Genomic DNA, 19,344 nt, shown 5'->3' on the forward strand with positions numbered 1-19,344 from the left:
ATCTAACACACTCAATATAAAGTGACATGCTATACAAGGGCATGTAGAGCTGTTGCATAGATAGTGGGTTTATGTTCAGCTTCCACATGAATTTCACATGACACTTATTTCTAATGAGAATAAAGTCTAAGAATTCTTCACACCTCTGGAGAGCTGTTAGAACTGTGCTCCCACACATTGTTGAGGGTTTTTTACTACTTTACCACTTTTACTCCTTTTTAAATTGCCTTTTTCTTAACTCCCCTTTGTCTCTTCCCCCATTTTCCTAGGTAGGAGTAAATCTCAGGTAAAACACACATTATGAAACCAAAACTGTTGTTTCTCCCTTTCGCGTGTCTTGATAAGTTGCGAAGTCTTTTCTGCAGCTTTTCCAGGGTGACCTCTGCCAGACACATCAGATATATTGTCTTAATTATACCTCCGCTGTCTTCTACTTGGAAAACCTGAGACAGAGAGAAGAGTTTGGCATCTACCTGAACGTAAGGTGATGGTGATGATGGTGGTGGTGATGTCTTCAGCCTTTCTGCCTCATGACATGATTTTAACAGCAGACTAGGGAAGTTCATTGGAAGCAAAACTGTGTAGGTAGCATTTTACACAGATTTTTTGAACTGCAGAAGGTATCACAGATATGAAGTCACCCTCCTGAGTGTATGCTCCTCTGCACATATGAAAGCCCATACTTGTAATTCAGAACAGACAAGAGGGGGAAGCAAAAAAGGAACAACTGGCTGCATTTCTGAAGGCAGAAAGTATGTACTGCCAGCCTCTATCATTCATGTGTTTTGCACGTAATCCCTTGACATGGTGACCTCCACCTTAACAAAGTGAAATTGTTACAGAAAAAAAGGAAGCAAAAATCAATCAAGGCACATTGTAAAATCTTTCTCAAGTGTGTTACCTTGATACATGTCCTGCACATCAGCTTGGTTTAGATGTTGGGTAGGAACACAGCGTATAGGGTATTACACTCCTTAGCAGATGATAGGGCTCACATTCCCTGAGTACAAAACAGCCCCCAGCATCTACACTATGCCACAGTGACTGGAGAAGCTTATGACGGGTTTCTTCTGCATAAGGAAAGGGCTATATGATAAAAGCCAATATAAGGGAAATAGAAATCCAGGTGCACATCAGTGCTTTCTTGGCACCTTTGGTGAAAGGGCAGGGTGGGTTTTGGCTGAGCCCTGGCAAGAAAACTGGGCTGCTTTCCTCACTTATGGGTATTGCTGCCCCATGTGCCCTCAGGGAAGGAACATCCTGGATAGAATAAGCAGCAACCCTCTGCAAAGACAGGAATAAAGTTAATTATCTTCCTAGTAGATTGTATAGTGCTGTGTTTTGGATTTAGGATGAGAATAATGATAACATGCTCATGTTTTAGTTGTTGCTAAGAAGGGTTTACACTAAGTCAGGGACTCTTCTGCCTCTCACACCACCTAACCAGCAAGTACATCGGGGTGCACAAGAAGCTGGAAGGAGACAGAGCTGAGACAGCTGACCCCAACTGACCAAGGGATATTCCAGACCACATGGCAACATGCTCAACATATAAACTTGGGGTAAAGATAGCTGGGTGCCACTGCTTGGGAATTGGTTGGGCATCAGTCAGTGGGTGGTGAACATACTGTGTTGTGCATCACTTCTTTTGTGTATTCCAATTCTTTTATCGTTATTTTTACTTTGCCTTCCATTTCCACCCAATTAAACTGCCTTTAGGTCAATCCAGGAGTTTCATTTTCCCCTTACCCCCCAGTTCTCTCCCCGTTCTGCTGGGTGAGGGGAAAGTGAAAGAGCAGATGCACAGTGTTTAGCTACCTACCAGGTTAAACCACAAATGTTTTACACTGCCCTTGCTCTCACTGTGTGAGCAGTTCACCTTTAATTAGTCCCAGTCTCATTACAGTCAGCTGATGACGCAGAAAACGATGAGGCATAAGGCAGGATTTTTTATCTTCAGCAGTGGTGTGAACAAAAGGAACAGTGAGAGAGACTGCATGTCAGAGCTGCTGCTCTCTCCCTTGCATCAACTGATGTGCTATCCCCTCCTCCTCAACATCATCTGGAAGAGGAGCACTGATGAAACAGAGAAAGGCTTTATCCAGTCACTTAAAGAAAAGGTGGAAAAGTCCATATGTAAGTAGCTAAGGTTAAAAGTCAATTGTGCAATTAACTATTTGCTAGTTATGTGGCCATTTGTGCATGAGTGTGAATTGGTCTGGTCTCCCTGGAGAGATGCAATGAGGATGTGCATGCCTTTCTACAGTCCTGAGCCTTTCTTCATTCTGTAGGAAATGATTGGTGCCACCCTTGGGCTATCAAACCCTCTCAAGGGTTTGACAAGGTCACAGGACTCCTAAATCGTGAGTCACCTGTATTTGCTCAGAATCCTCTGCAGTAACATGCAAACAATTAACAGGAGTTCACAAATAAGAGCAAATCAGGAAAGTTCTCAAAGAAGGAATCCCTTGAGTTGGATTTATGTCTCAGAAGGCTGTGTTGGGGCTAATCCTTAATAGGATAAAATTGCACTCACAAGGGGAATATTGTGTCAGTGGCCTTTCAATAAATGGCAGGGTCCTACTATACAAAATAGCTGAAGTGCTATCCCAGCTACAGATTTTCTCTAGCTACTATGGAGAAAAAAAGGGATTGGACCAGGATTTTTTTTATTAATTCTATATAATTTATTAATTAGGTCTTGATCGGAAAGCTATAAATGCACCTCTAAGTGTCTTATAGTCACATAGTACATCAGTACATTTATTCCCCAAAGGCCTCATGCAGCCCCTACTAAATCAAAGACAAGACAGTACATCAGCAAGACACTGGAGAGGTGCCAGGCAGTGCCTCATCCTCACCAGCAGTACACTCAGCATGGTAGTAAGCTCTCTGCCATCATTCTTCTCCCCATCCTAGAGGCTGAAGGGTCAAGCATCTCCTTTGGAGATGAGGCAGAGAGTTAATGTCTTCTAGAGACAGATAAATCTGGGGCTCCTTCTTCTTAGGTGAATACTCCAATGACAGAATCACCACCTAAAAGAGAGGCCTGGGTTCTTTCTCGCCAAATCCTATGAAGTATCTAGCCTAATGGCCACCCAAGGAGTACAGGTTTTGGCAAAGAACAGGTCCCATAGGAAAATATGATTGTTTTTCACTAGTCTGGAGAATTCTGCTGGGCAGACAGCAGATTTAGGTATGCCCCAAAAGACCATGGGATACCTGTGGAATATACCTGGCAAAACAAAAAAAAGATAGGTCCTTCCAGAGTTTAGATATTTCTGGGCTAAGGAAAGGAACCATAGAGGGGTGACCCCTCTTTATCACAGCACCTAACAAAGATGTGGCTTCAGTTTTTGATCAGAGAATCAGTGACATAAGGAACAGCTGCAGTCCCAGAATTCCCCTTCTGATGTTTGTGTGTGTGTGTGTGTGTGTGTGTGTGTGTGTGTGTGTGTGTGTCTGAAACCATTATCTGCAATATCACTCAACTCAAAAACCTGGATTTCAAGTTGCGTGCTCATTAAGGTTTTCCCCATAACAGCCCTGAATCAGCAAAGACTTAGTCTCCACTTTTCACCTTCTGAAATCCCAGTCCCAGTCTTTGGTAGGTCCTGGCACCACTTCCCTCAAAATGAATTCTCACTACTTTCAACAGTTTTTTTACCAGGTTGTATATGGTGAAAAACATTTTTATCTCACTAGCCCAGACACTTTAAAAAAAAGCAGCATTTTTTAAGCAACTTTTAAAGATTCCAGTTCAATTGAGTTTTATACAATTCCCCCAGTTTCCCAACCAGATTAGCAAACACCACCTTTTCATTTTGCCCTGAATTTAAGCATGTTTGAATGCAAGATTAGAAATTCTGGTTCTACAGACCTAAGAAAAGCTTAAGCATTTTTTACAGTGAGGCCAAGATTTTATCTGGGACTTAACATGTGAGGAACTTTGGCTTCTATTGAAGAGAAAACAATATTCAGCATCATCTGGAAACAGGACTGGGTTTGCCAGCCTTGGCAGTAACCAATGTTCCACATATTTCAGGGCATCTGGAAGGTAAAGTCAAGTGGTTGGACAACTTTCAGAAGTTCAGACAGCTGCAAGAGGTCGTAATTTGGCCTCAGGTCTGGGATCGTGACAAGAGGTTCTTTGTCCAAGAGGTAAGCAGTTTTCTAAGGGGCATTTTTCCTCGAGGAATGTTTAGTTTCCTATCTATCTTTACAGTGTGGTCTAAAGTTGGCTGCTTGTCTATATTTTAGTTGTGGGAGATGGCTTTGCTCTAACAGGAGCAGCTGCAGCCTGAGCACTACAAATACTGTAGCTGAACATACAGGCTGTGCACAGTGCCTCGGATGATAGCGTGGGCTGCTCTTAGCTAGCATTCAAGAGACTACGATCCTGTGATCCAGGAAGACTCTCCAGAAGTTGCTTTTAGGGGGCATAATGAAATGGGATAGATATAAGTATTACTACCTTTTTATAAGGTTATGAAGCAGAAATTATTTGCCTCTTTCACTCCTCAAGCTGAGCCAAAGAAATTTCTATTGACATTAAATACACAGTATACCTAGGAGCACGTGTACCTTTGTGCTGTGGTTACCCCCTTAGCCATACATACAGACTTCAAGCATTATGGTAATATCATCAAGTGGGTCTCACCTCAAGGATTGTGTCTGTTCACACACAGGGCTGCAAAAAACATTAAAACCACTCCGGAAAATCAAAACACAGCTTAACATTTCAAAAGCTTAAACACATTTAAGCAACAGCGCTGTTGAAGAAACGTAGCCATGCTCAGTTATTAACTATGTGATGTATTTAACCTGAGATAAGAGCACACGTGTACTCAATTTAACTGCTGGCTGCCTTGCAGTTCTCCATCAGATGTGCAAGATTCCCTATTCACTCTCTCTCTCTTTTTTGGGGTCAAGTGTTTGAAGCAAAGCCTAAGGGAAAACGGCAGTGAAAACATTTTGTGTTCAACGAACAGCCTTCTCCTTCATGAAGGGAGGCTAACACTAGCAGGTAACGTCCCTAAACATCCCAGTATCAGGAGTTAGCTGAATGGAATCATATTTTGCTGTGGCAGATCCAGAATGAATCTCTGCAACTGTATTTGGGCAGGTGTGGGAAAGAAAAAGCAAACGTACAGCTTGTCACAGAGAGACTGAGAAACAGGAAAGCTGCCAAAAGGATGAGTAATCTGCATGGTTGTTTACTGTCACATCTGGATATTCAGTCTGCCAGGTGCTGAAGAAATCAGCTTGACTAGCCAATGCCTACACTCAAAGGGAGCATTTTACTGTCACATTCAAGAATGTGTCAGTAAGAAAACAGGAAGTTTAGACTGTCCTATACGAGGTACCTCATGTGCCTGGGGACCGATGTCAACACAACTCACCTCTCTGGCACCATATCCACCATGTGTTTCCTTGAAAATCACTGAAAAGCCCAGAGGTTTTTCCTGTTTTTATTTCATATTTCTTCTTTGCTAAGACTGCTGTTTTGATGGATGCCTTGGAACAAGAAGGTGTTATCCTGGCAAGTGGCTTCCCTTCTATGAACAGAGCACTCCTACAACATGACATTAACTCCACGGGTAGTACAGTGGTCCCACACGAGCATATTGATTTCTTCATCTCTGTTTGCAGCTGTCTATCATGCTGGCAGAGTGGAGACTCGTATCTCCAGACAAACAGGCACCATTCTGTGGCAGGGTACAGGTTGCTTGCTGGCAAGCTGCTGCAGAATCTACACCTGCAGAGGAAAAGCAAATGTCCTCCTTGTATGAGCAGGAAGGAGAGCCTGGTCAGTTTGGAAAAGACCATCATGTGAAAGGATGCTGGAAGCTGCATGCTATGGTGGATGCAGGGCTATAAAAATTGACAGAAAGGAGCAGAGCCCATGTCTTATGTTTCCTTCACCACCTCCTCAGAAATACAAGTGAATAAACTTTCTGTCTCCCAGCACCATTATTACTGTTATAAAAGGAGTAGCAAAAGAAACACGGTGTCTGTTTTTCAGTGTTTCATGAGGAGCATTATAGTTGCACAGAAGGCAAGAGAAGTGGTTGCTGATGATGTTTAGGGGGTGGCAGGCATAGCTGAAAGAAAGCCACTGAATCCTCTCCTTTCCATGCTTCCCTCTGCACTCATTGATCTGTTGATGAGACATCAGCCCCCAGTGCAGGAGGTAAGGGTGGCCGTTGGGTGGCTACATTTCTTTCTGCAATATGTAATCAAAAAATGGAAGGAGGTATGAGCATAATTCTTACCCACCAAGCCAGCTGCCTGCAATCTGTAATATAAAAGTGCCTGGCAATTGGCACTTACCTGAATTAAATATCTTTCAAGACAAAAATGAAATACCACACAACAGAAAGCTTGTCCTAAAGTCATCGCCCTGAACAGGCTCACATACATTTGGTGTTAAAGTGAATGCGATTGCTTGAATGAAACAGAGATCACTGAGACTACAGTTGCTTGGGGCTTTTGTAATCCTGTAGCTGAGAATAGGAGCAGCTGAGAGAAGTGGATTTGTTCAGATGTAGGAACAGAAGGCTTAGGGAAGACCTTAGTGTTGTCTTCGCTGCCTAATGGATGGTTTAAGGCAGATGAAGCTAAAGGCATCTTGGTGTTGCACAGAGAAAGGATGAGATATAGCAATGCAAGTTGTAGCATGGGGTATTCCTCCATTAGATACTTGTAAAAAAAATTAACAATTAGGGTGGTCAAATAATGGTACAGGGGACCAGAGAGGTTGCTTTTATGATGCTATCAATTAACATTTCATCACTACAAAAGCCTGTGAGGAGGGCAGCATACCAGTATTTAAAGGTACCAGGGAAAGGTGGCACTTCCCTCTTTATCTCTGCCATTTTCAGAGGGTTCACTGTTTACCAGGTAGGATTTGCTAATTTACAGCATGCCAATGGTTGCCTTTGTAGGTAACTCCAGGGGATCCAGGTCACTTTTCCTGGCAGTCAAGTAGTTGTTATTCATGAGGTAGCTGCTACAAGGTACAAGCATTAGTAGCCAAAATCAACAAGAGACATTAAGTACCGCATTTGAGAGTGCAGACCAGGGGAGAAGTAGCTGTGTACTATGTTGGAAACCATGCTTCTTTGTTAAAAGCATTTTATCCAGTGCTTTTAACAGGCATGATTCACAGATGTGCTTCATTATAAAATAACAATTCCTTAAAATAGTTACACCATAAAACTGATTTTGTTTTGGTTTTCTCCTCAGAAAGCACAAGACTCCTTGACATCTATCTACCTCTTCCTGTTCAACAGTTTCCTATTAATTACCAAAATGAAACGTCACAGAAAGGTAATAATGGATAGAGATCTACATGGTTGTGGTTGTTACGGTTTTTAGCTTGGTAAATATTTTGAGTGTACTTTGGAAGACTGACCTAATGATAAATACAAGATGTCTCATCAGCATGAAGGACTGGTGATACCTCCTTAATAGAAAACCATAACACTGATTCAAAACACTGCTTCTAGGCTCAGTATGTCACAGACACACTATGACAGGCAGAATTTACATTACAAGACCTTAGTATTTGCCTGTGTGCCTGGTGGAGTTCTGACACTCTGGATTCCCGCGGCTCAGAAAAGTGCAAGGTTATGATAAGGTTTGTAATGCTCCCTTAAGACTCAGTTCAGCACCTGAGAAACTTTTATCCCAGAGGTATCAGAACTCTTGGAAAGAAGTAGAAAAAAAGAGGGGAGGCAGGAGAAAACGGGGAAATGGAAGGCTGGCTTTGTTCTCAGCGCTAACACAGTCTATTGGACATCTCCTCCCTTTGCCTTAATTTCTTGTCGTTGTTTAAAATGGAGGGAGTTCTATATATGATAAATATCTGTATTTAGCCACCAAAAAAGGGAGCGGATGACCTGATATTACTAAAGCTTCAGTGCAGGTGTGCATCTAGCTAATTAAGTTTATGAAGCTGATGTCAATTAAGGCTAAGTGAACCTATGCTGATCTCAAGACCTTTGTGTCTGATTTAAAGACTTGGGTTTTTCTTTAAAGAAGTAGGTGTTCTGCTTCTGTAGGAGATAGGGAATGCATGCAGTGAGAGATTCTAGATCAGCAGCACCATCCCTTAGCAACAGAGGTGGATGAAGGGAGCAGGGATTCAAGGGACCCACAGGCAAGTCTCAAAGGGTTGTCCAACATTCATATTCTGGGGAACCTTCTGTAAAGGGCTGCAACCTATCTGGTAGTCCAGATAATCTGGTGCCCCTGGCACCGTCTGCATCTATGCGAGGGGAGTTGAGGAAACACATCTCCAAGGGATGGAGAAAAAGTCCTGCTGTTAAATCGGGGGGGGGAGGTGGAGAAAAAAAAAAGAGAGAGTTTTGAACACTTTTGTTTTCTGCCTGTGGACTCATACTGTGTTTCTAATGAGGCTTTTTAGTACAAGGTATGATGTAGAGCTCCAGGTACCAAAGATTTTTCTGAGGTTCCTCAAGCAAGTAAGCTGTCTGAGTAACTTTGGTAAGAGAAAGCACATAATTTAGGCCTGCTTAGTGCCTAAACTTCATGAGCAGATGGCAGACAACCAGCTAAGCAACTTCATCTTCTATTCCCAGAAATACAGGAGCTCAGACACCAGTTTAATGCCTGTCTGTCCTTCCCTCACTCCTGAGCTGCAGCCCTTCATCAGAGAGGGTAGATTTTGCACTGTCCTAGACCAGCCCATCCCACTAGACAGACTGATACTGAAAAACATTGACCCCATCCACGTTACAGGTATGTGCCTATGTGCACATGAACATCTTCATAAATACCACCTCAGTGCATTGTCTATGTGGCAGTATAAAGGGTAAGATGATATTTGTCCACAAACCACCCTTAGATGCCTGGGGTGCCTTAGCACTCTGGCTTCACAGCTCTTCTCCTACCATGAAGCATGAACTCCTTACACAGATGTCACATCCCATGTCCCCCTGCCTCTAACAGTGACTTTTACATATGCACCAGGTATTACCCGTTCACCCTAAAGGAGGTAGCTAGATTCCAGTGACTTCTTGCTCACAAATCAAGTATTTCCTTGACCTAACTGTCCTCACACTCTGTCAAACCTTGGGCATCCTTCCCAAGCACACTTTCAATCCCATACTAGTTATGCAGCATTTTCTGCAGTTGTCCCACAGCACTGCTTTCCTGGGTGTCCTCACATGTGCACAGCAGCAATTCTCAAGGAGGCTGGAGAGATCTACCTCCTGTTGCTGCTCCTACTCACCTCCCTACCAGCCCTTGAGAGGATGGAAATCACCTACTGTACATCAATGCCTCCTTGCTTAGAGACATCCAAATGCACTGCCAGGGGAAACCAGCTCCAGTAACTGCTGCTGTGCCCTTGGGTGAGGTAGGGAGGAGGACTGACCTCCACAGAGAGTGACCAAACTTACCCTGACAAAACAACGTCTCTGAAGTCACAAATCAGAGCTTGGGTGAGGGAGCAGGCATGAAACATCAGGTTTCCCTTTGGTCTGAGCCACTCATTCAGGCTCTCACACACCCCAGTCTAACACTGCCCAGATCTCCGGAGCCTCCTATATCAAAAGGAAACAAGAGAAATACAAATCTCCAGGGCCTGTCAGCCATCCTAATCCTAAAGGCTGAGAGGAAAAGTTCAAGGAGCTAGAGTGCTCTGTAGAAAATCAACAGATATGGAAAGCAAACCTAGAGCCCATAAAATTCATTATAACTTTGAAATATATTCACCCAGATTACTTAGTATTCAGCATCGATACTGCTAGGAAATAAAGGTAGGCAATAAAAGGCAAATTACTAAAGATGAGATAAGGGGATGAACAGGGAATAATAACATTTTCCAGAAGGTGCTTCAAGCACTGTCTGTCTGTCTAACAAGTCTCCCTACCAACCCAGCAGAGAAGTAACTGCAGCGGGCACCTCTCACCAAGGGGAGGGCAGCCCCATGATCCTGCCTAAGCCCAGACTAGATGCAAGGTTGACAGCTTCTGAGTGCTGCTGTGGGCAGTGCAGCCACCCTCTGTTTTGTCCATACGGCCATATACACCGTAATGGAGATGGGAATAAGATTTTGGGATTTTTTTCCAAGTCAACATTTCCTGCACTCAGAGATTTCTATTTCTAACCAAGATCCACATGATCCAGCAGCAGAATAGGCAAAGTTACCTGCTGCATCCCAGCCCAAGCTCTGGCCACTGGCTACGGCCCTTCCCTGCACACAGGACCTCATTGCCTGACTTCTCTCCCACATATTCCTACCAGGTTTATTACAGTCTCTGTCTATAAGTCTGTCTCTTTATGGCAATCTCTGTTACTTACCTGTAAGTCTTGTAACACCTTGGAAGCTCCATCCTAATACAGAACTCCTTGGAGTGGAATACAATAACAATAGTGAGAAAAATGACTACAGGGAGCTTGTAGTTCAGATTTCCGCCATTTTGTGTAAAACAATAAGCAAAACTTTCATTGCCAATGGAAAATACCCCTTTGCAGGAAAAAGTTAAAGTTTAAATATCTGGAATGTGTGACCTTGGGAAATGCTGCCGATTCATTTGCAGTCTCAAGGAGAATTTTGCTATTGGTGGCAGTAAAATATTAGAACTGCTGTTGGTGGCAGTTCTCAGAAATGGCAACATCTGACTTGTAGTGATTGTAGGGAAGAAACCCTGATTTTTGATCTAACATGTACTTTTGCATTCACTCTTTGGCTGAGGGTTGATCTCATTTAGGGGAAAAAATGTACCTCAATACGTAGACTAGGAAAAACTATATATATTGCAATGTCATAGAACTGCTCTTTTGGTAATGGGCAGGAGGATGACAATTATGCAAGATAATTCTAGCCCGAAGCTTGCTACATATCAGTGGAGAGATAAGAGCCATAATGGTGTCCTTATAATCCTGGGAAGCTACCCTAAAGCAGAACTACCTGCAAATGCCAAAACCTTTTACGAGAGATTTACACTTATATGTAAAGTGTAATAGTAGGAACCCATATCTGAAGCTCATAAGAGCAACATACTTTCTGATTAGGAAATCACTTTTCCTTTAATATTCGGCTGTGGATTTAAGATTTGGGGAGAACCCAAATCCACCATCATCAGTCCAAGTGCAGCCATTTCCCTACATGGGAGTCGTAATATGCACTTGTTTGAAATAAAATTAAAATGGGACCTTTCTCTTTAATTTCTGATATTTGTTTTTCTTTAATTTCAGTTAACATTTGGTCCACTTTGAGTGGAAACTTCTCTTCATGACCCTCAGCTAGACTCAAAAGCACCACAGCTGTACAATGGTAAAATCATTAAAAGAAATGAAAGCAGTATTAGCTTTTGGAAATAACAAAGCCTCCTGCACAAAAAGAACTAACCCTATCAGGGTGTACTGCCCTATTAAGAATCATAAAATATGATTCATGTATCATTTCTTCAATCATAATCAGACAATGGGATATAAAGTTGGACTGACAGCTGTACAAGGGAATTTCTATCACCTCTTCACATTTTTCCAGTCTTCAGCCTGTGAAATGCTTTCCTAATACAGCATGCAAATAGGTACTGGCAGTGCATAGCAGTCTTCTTGCTACAAGCTCAGACAGAGGCCTGCTAAGGTAAGTAGCACACTATTTTTTTCTTCTCTAATTACACAACCACGCTTTCCCTAGAAGAGGATTGCAGCCTGAAAGCAGCCGTGCTGTGATAACAATCTACTACAGTTGTGACATTTGAACAGAACCAGACCAAAACAAAATAACAACCCAGTGCTCTGGCTCACAGGATTTTTGCTGTTGAACACGTACCAATTTGCTATCAGGGCTGGCAGCAGGTCATATTCTTGTTGAAAAACACTGTAATTTCTGATTGGTAAAAAAACAGGCATTTTTTTTGTGTTGCAGAAATGAAGACATTCAGCCCCTCCAGAGAAGTCAACGCCAAAACACAAACCCCCAGCTTATAAGCAGTAGTACTCAGATCAGAAAACTGTAGCATGCTCATCTATGCACAATACACATCTTGCAATTTCAGGTTGAACAGATGGTATGATTCATTCTACCATTACATACGTTTACCCCCATTTTCACACCACATCACATTCTAGTAATAGCGCTGCATGTAACATCTGAAAGTGTGGTAGACACTTCACAGAAGTATATTTTTTTCTCCTGTAAGTTGAATTCCATTCTCTAGTACCTAATGCACACAAATTTGACTAGCAACAATAGTAATTCTTAAGAGTAAGTAACAGTAGACAGACTTCTTCAGAGAAAAGCAATGAGTGAATTCTTCCCAAGTTTGTTGGTACTTGGAACAGGTATCTACTACAGATACACATACTATAGATACCTACTCAAGAAGTAGTTACCTTCTCCTATAATTGAAATATTACGTTTCCCTTCTAAAGCTGCCTTCACACTAGGTGGCTACCATCTTCTCAATGTCTCCCAAGTCCAGTTTATCAGAGAAGAGAGCCCTGCTGTGAAGGGTACTTCTCACTTGGATGTGCTGGCATTACCCGTTTTGTTGACTCAGGGTGCTCTAAGCCCTGGAAAGGGTAGACTTTCCAGCACTGGTTGAATGAAGTAAATTACCTCATTTCAGCTCCCAGGAAGCCAAATCTCAGCATGATCGATAAATTTTTTAAGGAAGCTTTGCTAGCCAAGATGAGCTCATGGGTTTAGCTGATGTGATTCTGCAAGGCACAAAGGAAGGTGATCTGAGTAAGATTGATGGGTTGGTCTAGATGACCTTTAAAGGTCCCTTCCAACTCAAACTACTGTATGATTCTGATACTGCTGAGTAGTATACAGGGAGCTAAGTATACCTGAGGCAGATGAGTGCCTCAAGCTGGCTAAGCTATACCTAAAGGGAGACAGCAAACTGAAGCCATACATGTCATATTCCCATTGACTCATCCCAAGCAGAGGGCTGACTCTTAGATCTCCTGACTTTTGTGCAGTGTCTGCCTTGGCTCCCAGCTCCCTTGAGAGGCCCAGGCTCACCCTGTCCACCTGCCTCTTGCTGCAATACTGCACTCTACCAACCGTGTGGGGAGTTCACATGGGGCATTGAATGTTGATGCAGTGAATCCCATGCCCTACTCCCACCTCTTTCTCAGAGACCAAATACTCAGCAGACACATGAAAACACAGACCTGAAATATACTGCTGTTGCTCATCCCACCCATACCACTATCCTGCCTTCTGCTCTCTAACCCATCTCCCACTCTTCTCCCTGAGCCTTGAAAAGCTCAACAGCTTAAATCCTGATCCCTGTGAGCCCAGTACTGCCTGGCAAAGCACTGTGAAACACCATCACTCTGCACATCAGACCTCCTCTGCTCCAGAGGGGCCAGAGCAGCCACCCTGTACCAAAGGCAGGCTCTGTGCTCTGCCAGGCACATGCAGACTTTTCCATGTCCTCTGCTGGGACCCCTTAGAGACCTGTAGGTCATTCAATTTATCTCCAGCTTTCTATTTTTCTAAGTGATGTTTTTAACTCGTTCAGGGTATAAACACACAAAAAAAACAACCAGATGGGTCAATACAAAATGTATGAACCCCAGCATAGCCTGAAGCATGAGGCTGCCCCTTTTCTTGTGTTTCTACTCTTTGCACCAAAGCTCAGTGTCTCTGCATGCATTACAGCAGGAGAGCAGCTCCTGACTAAGCAAAATAAAAACCCTGGGATGGAAGAAGCACAGTTAGACCTTAAGCCTGTATTGCTGCCAACTAATTTGTAATGTCTAATCACAGCAATTCAGAGACAACTCAGCTTCTGTGACCCAGACCATCTGGGCTTGCACAGAGAGAAGGAAGTTATGTGCTTTAAATCCTATCTCTCCAGCCATCACCCCCTGCTCTCGTATCTTGATGACAGCAGATATAGAGCTGAATGCTGTCAGCATGATTCTAGAAACAAATTCATGTGGCAGCACACGACAGATCTCAGAGGGGAACAGAATTTGTGATGCTGATAGCACTGGGGTCATCTTAATCAGAGGAACAGGAAGCCCAAACTGCAGGGGCAGCATTAAGCTAATAAATATTACACACAAAAAAAAAAAGAGTGAAATAGCCTGCAGCAAGCTTCACTGTTACAAGCAAACAGAGCATTAAACCCCCACCTTCCAACCAAAAAGGAAACAGACCTTCACTGGAAATCCCTGGCCCTAGACACTGACTCCAGCAATGTGTAGTGACCTGAGCAACTGGGAGCCTTGGTTCTGAGAGAATTCATGTTCAGTTCAGGAATCATGAGCATGCACCTTGAAGAAAGGCTAAATAAAACTCTGGTGGTTTATCTGTTTCAATTACTAGAACTTTTTTCTATTATCTTGGTTAACAACTTATTTTTTCCTGCTACAGAAAACATGGATGTCACAGATAGAAACAGCAATCTCCAATTACTCCGTGCAACATGAAATCAAGAAAAGCACCACTTTCTGCCTCCCAGCTGAATCCTCTGGAATTCAATAACTTCAGCACAGCACCGACAGAGGCAGTGGAAGACTACTGAAGTGATAACACAGTTATATCTTCCAGGATGCCTTAAGTTTCTGAAGCTAACAGATTTCTGACTTGACTAGGCAGGTGTAAGGAGTTTTGATCACAGAATGTAGGGGTAAACTGAAGGGGGGAAATGTGCCTTGCAGTAAGTGTATCACTCTTAGAGGCTCCTTTGCTTCAACTAGGGTAAGGCTCTTGCTATCCAGCGGAGCTTTGATACAGCTTGTTGTTTCCTAGAAAGCAGGACAGTGGAAACACCTCTGTTCGTGACAATACCTTCACGAGAAAAGTCTAGAAAGGTTATTTTGAGAGCAATCATACTGTATTAATAAATTTCATTAAATTAATATTGTGTAGCCATAGCTGCTGATAGTTATGCCTCTCTACCAACTGAATTATAATATCACAAGATGTTTTTGCATTAACTTGAGCATGAGATCAGTGAAAGCATATGTTGTGTTGACTTACTAATTTTTAAAATGAGATTATTGAAGTTTCTTTGGGAAAAGTCATAATTACATATAACATTCAGTTAAACCAGAGATGCTACTGGATATATAAAAAGAAAGAAGTGCAATGATGCCCTGCTTTATTTGCATTTTTTTTTACCTGAGGTTTTTCACCACTTTATTAGCAGCAGATCTGTCATGATGCATTTTTTTACACCCATTACAGCCTTTTAGGTCTGCTTCAGAAACTCGAGTGTTCCTTTTGCATTAAGCCGTTCAATACTTCTCTGCTATTTGAGATCTGTGGTCCATGTAGCAGAAGTGTGCCCATTATTAGTCACTTCATTTTTCCCTCTTTTGAGGTACTAGAAGAGACCCACAGAACAGCCCGAAATTACTTGCCACAACATTTGTGCAGGTTACTACCATGGAGGAAGGGTGCTCTAACCAGGTTAGCCTTGGCTAATCTCCTGGTATTAGCCATAAAGGGAGACTTCCCTAAAGCCAGTCCCAGTGACTGTCACTTTTCCCTCTTTCTGTCCCAAACCAACTAGTCTCCTCAGCAGGAAAGTATCCATTAGAATATCCCCTCAGAATCAGAAATTACTTCAGGGGGAATGGAATAGAGAAGCCTCGCAGATGAGGGCTATGCTGAACAACAGTGCAATTCCAGTTGTTTACAATATTCACAGCAGAGCCAGCATTCACCTCTACACCACAACTGAATTAGTGATGAGTTTGAGTGCTGCCCCTAATCCCACTCCTCCCCAGCAATACCCAAGTGGATGTGGTTGTACATTTTACCCACTGGTTCACCAGTACATACAAGCTACTGTCTGGAGGCTGTATATTTGTACGTACTCACCTGGCTGAGCGCCTTCCAGATGCAGCCTAAGGCCACTGCAATACACATCCCTGTGCTTTTCCCTGTACCTGAGGTAGGCAAGCTCTTGTCACAGCTTCCTGGGAAAGGAACAGCCACTCAGGCTCAGTGCCAAGTGGTGAATGTGTAAGGCAGGAGAGCAAAACAGTGGAGACAACAGATCTGCTGCAGGGCTCCACACAATCTGCAAACACTTAGCCACAACTTGGCTTACACAGCTGTGCTCAATCTTCCTGATCCCAAGCCAAGCTTCACACTGCATCACACCCTCCCCCTTCCACTACTAGTGCCTCACCAGAACCTCACAGTACCTTGAAACTCAGGCTGTCTCCAGGGAGATGCAAGCTAAACAGGCTGTTCTGTGGTCTGAAGACAAAGATGTCTCAGGCAGAAATTAACTTCCCAACTCAAAGTTGGGAAGGAGACCTCTTTTCTGTATCTTTTCCTACTGTCTACACAGTGGTGCAAGAAAGACCTGCTTCAATAGTTAAACACAGGTTTTTGTGAATGCCCCACAATTCAATAGTGGCTTTGTTATGGAACTGGTCTCACACACATCAATCACCTGGCTTCTATGCAATACAGTTCCACCCTGAAAGACGTTTCCATCTCACAAACAAGCCCTTCATTAGCCTAAAAAAATAAAACAAGAGCTACTTCTGAGCCTTCCAGTTATGCCAATTGTTCAACTGCATTGAATGCAATGGCTGAACACAGACAGTGACTTGAATGCAGGATACTCAGCAGCCTTTTGCAGTTACTGGGAATGGAAAAACTACTCTGAATTTAACCTCTGAGAAAACAGATTTGAAACACAGCCATTATCACTGCCTCCTCGGGAATGTGAAAACTTTTCTTGCATCTCCCCACAAGTCAGAAACTGAGCATTTAGCTTGTTCTTAGATGTACAGCTTCCCAACAGGTCATTTGTAAAATGATATATCCTCCATTTCAAAGCAGCTTTGCTATCTTGAAATGGGGCAAGGTAGTCCTGAATGACAAAACTGGTCAATTAGAAAGGTCTAATTTTCCTTTTTTTTTTTTTTATTGTCATTAATCATTCCTTTAACAGGTTAGAAAACAAAAAACCCAAAACATTTCAGTAACATTTCATCATAGTTTATACAGAACCAGTTGATGCATGGTGTCATCTCCTCATCCAAATCCACAGCCGCTTTCTGTATCGCTGAGTTCAGGAATTACAGTGCACACTGGACTATATTCTTTCACAATGTAAGGCACAACTACATGATTGCAAGTAGTAAACACACACACTGAAAGTAGAACTTAAGAGAATGGAACTTCAAATAAAAAAAAAAAACAAAACAAACCAAAACCAAAACACACTCATGCAAAAAATCTACATACACCTACCAAGATGGTATGATCCAGTTTAAAAGAAGTGCAGTACTCTGTAGGTAAAACTGCAACATAAGGCTATTATAATACATTACATCTAAATACTGGGTAAGAACTTAAAACTTTTCCCATTTATATTTTATGCAATCATACAGAAATCAAGCTGTATGAGCAATATTCACATCTGCAATAATAAACTGATCATTAAAATTGAGAAAAGAGGCAAACAAGACAATGTAATTTGTGGCACACATCCATTACAGTACTGAAGAAAAACCAAGACTAAACTAATGGTACATTTGGTGAATGACAAAACTGCATACAAAATTGCTTACACCCAGCAGACCATAATTATGACAGCTTGTGGTTATGATTTATTTTCTGTCCAGCAGCTGAAGTTTGCAAGATTGGAACTACAGAAGTTAAAAGAACACAGAGTTTACAGTAACTTGAAACAATGGAATACTTTCAAACACATTAAATGAAGAGACTTCTTTCCTTTTTGGTGATAAAGCTTTGCAATTTTGGCATCCACTATAACTTGTACATAATGACAGTGAGCAAACCTTATTAAACTTACCTAATGTTTGAATTTCACACTGAGAGGTAGTTTAAATGAAATCTGATGTAATGGCATCAAATGGTGGGGGTTTATGATTTATTTTTTTTGTGTGTGTGACTTTTTCTCTTTTTCTTACAAAAGTGACAAATCCTATACAAGCAGCATTTTGGACACATTACTATAAAAAGTTCTGGTATTTGCTAACCCAGTGAGATGTTCTTTCAAACATCCCTTTGATGCCCAGAATGAAGCTATAGTGTGATACAGAGTACTTTGCCATAAAGCCACCAGCAGGAGCGTGGACTTGCCAGCACTGACCTGTTGACATATAACGATGAACACTCTTTCCCAGCCCTCTTTACCCAAGAATGGCAGGAAATACAGACGAATGTGGTTTAATTCAGGTCATAGGGGGAGGAAAAATTGGAAAACACGCTTACCAGGATTCTGCTTTCATAGTAACATTGATCTAAAAGGGTTAGCAGGGCTTCAGTAATCTTCAAATGAGCAGATGCTCCTGTATCTGTTGCACAGCGAGTGCAGTGTGTGGTGAGCTACAGACAAAAGGCATAGTTTATTACCTTAACTAGTACCTATCTTCTTCCTTACTGTGATCTTAAGTGGCATCTAATGCTCTTTCTAAAGATGCAAACCTCTTTATTCAGTGCCCTTAGAAAAAATGAAAAAAAAAAACAATCCAAAACTGAGTTTCTGTGGCAAGGACTTCACTATCCAGTTATTGCTGGGTCTGAAAAGTACACAATTTAGTGCTTTTGGAAAGCCCGTGGTTGGACAACAATTCTAAACTTACCCTAGAAGGGATGCTGAGGTCAAGACTTCAAAAATTACAAAGTATACAACTGGCAAGACCCTTGAAAATACACAAGATTCACGTTTTCTCATTTAATAATCTTAAAATGAAGCTCTACAAAGACAATGTGTATGTGATTACATGGGTTTTGTTGTTACATGTGCTCTCAGACGATGATCATGATTTTGGTACAAAGAAATTACAAGTGCAATTCTCCTTACATAGCAAGGGGCCAAATGTAATACAGTGAGAAGTTCAGCTGAAGACAAACTTTCTGCTCATTGATTACAGCTAACACATGCATTGTAAAGTATGCCATTCCACTTACTGTAGATTATATTCAGTTAGACAGCAAAAAGTGCATAGTGCAAATGACAGTGTTGTTTCCTAGTCCTCCAAGAATATGAGAGTGGGAGGGGTGGTACTTGGAGGAGTAATTTATCAGTTTCAACATACTCAAACCATTATACCATTCTTCTTGTCATAGCTTATATTCTATTTGAACTTAAGCTCCAGCAGTTTAATATCTGCCACTACATCTGGTCATAATAAGTTACAAAGTTTTCCAACAAGCATTTGTTTCCATTTGATGTTTATCTGACATTAAACAATCCAGAAAAGTACCCGAGTTTTCCAGGTCCCTTCTTTAGGAATGTCACTTCTCTTAACATCTAGCATGAAAGAATCAGTTATTCTTGCTCATGTAATACAAACACAGCAAGGTTACTTCATGTTTCTGCTCCCAAAACCCTTCTTGCTTCA

The 19,344-nt window shown here is 42.0% G+C and overlaps 1 protein-coding gene across 1 annotated transcript in view; it reads left to right on the forward strand.

The window, feature by feature from the left end:
* The window catches only part of PLEKHG7 (pleckstrin homology and RhoGEF domain containing G7), a 33,519-nt gene extending 18,972 nt beyond the window's left edge, over positions 1-14,547 (forward strand). The window contains 10 exon segments of the mRNA XM_057431039.1: positions 366-479; positions 1,964-2,001; positions 2,003-2,136; positions 4,046-4,161; positions 4,933-5,026; positions 7,249-7,268; positions 7,270-7,332; positions 8,607-8,766; positions 11,525-11,613; positions 14,378-14,547. Coding sequence (XP_057287022.1) covers positions 366-479; positions 1,964-2,001; positions 2,003-2,136; positions 4,046-4,161; positions 4,933-5,026; positions 7,249-7,268; positions 7,270-7,332; positions 8,607-8,766; positions 11,525-11,613; positions 14,378-14,488 — 939 coding nt within the window. The 3' untranslated portion in view covers positions 14,489-14,547.
* The last annotated feature ends 4,797 nt before the right edge of the window (positions 14,548-19,344 follow it).

This window comes from Pezoporus wallicus, unplaced genomic scaffold (assembly GCF_028554395.1).
Source record: "Pezoporus wallicus isolate ANWC-B61680 ecotype Strahan unplaced genomic scaffold, APGP_CSIRO_Pwel_v1 scaffold_3294, whole genome shotgun sequence".
Lineage (NCBI taxonomy): Eukaryota > Metazoa > Chordata > Aves > Psittaciformes > Psittacidae > Pezoporus > Pezoporus wallicus.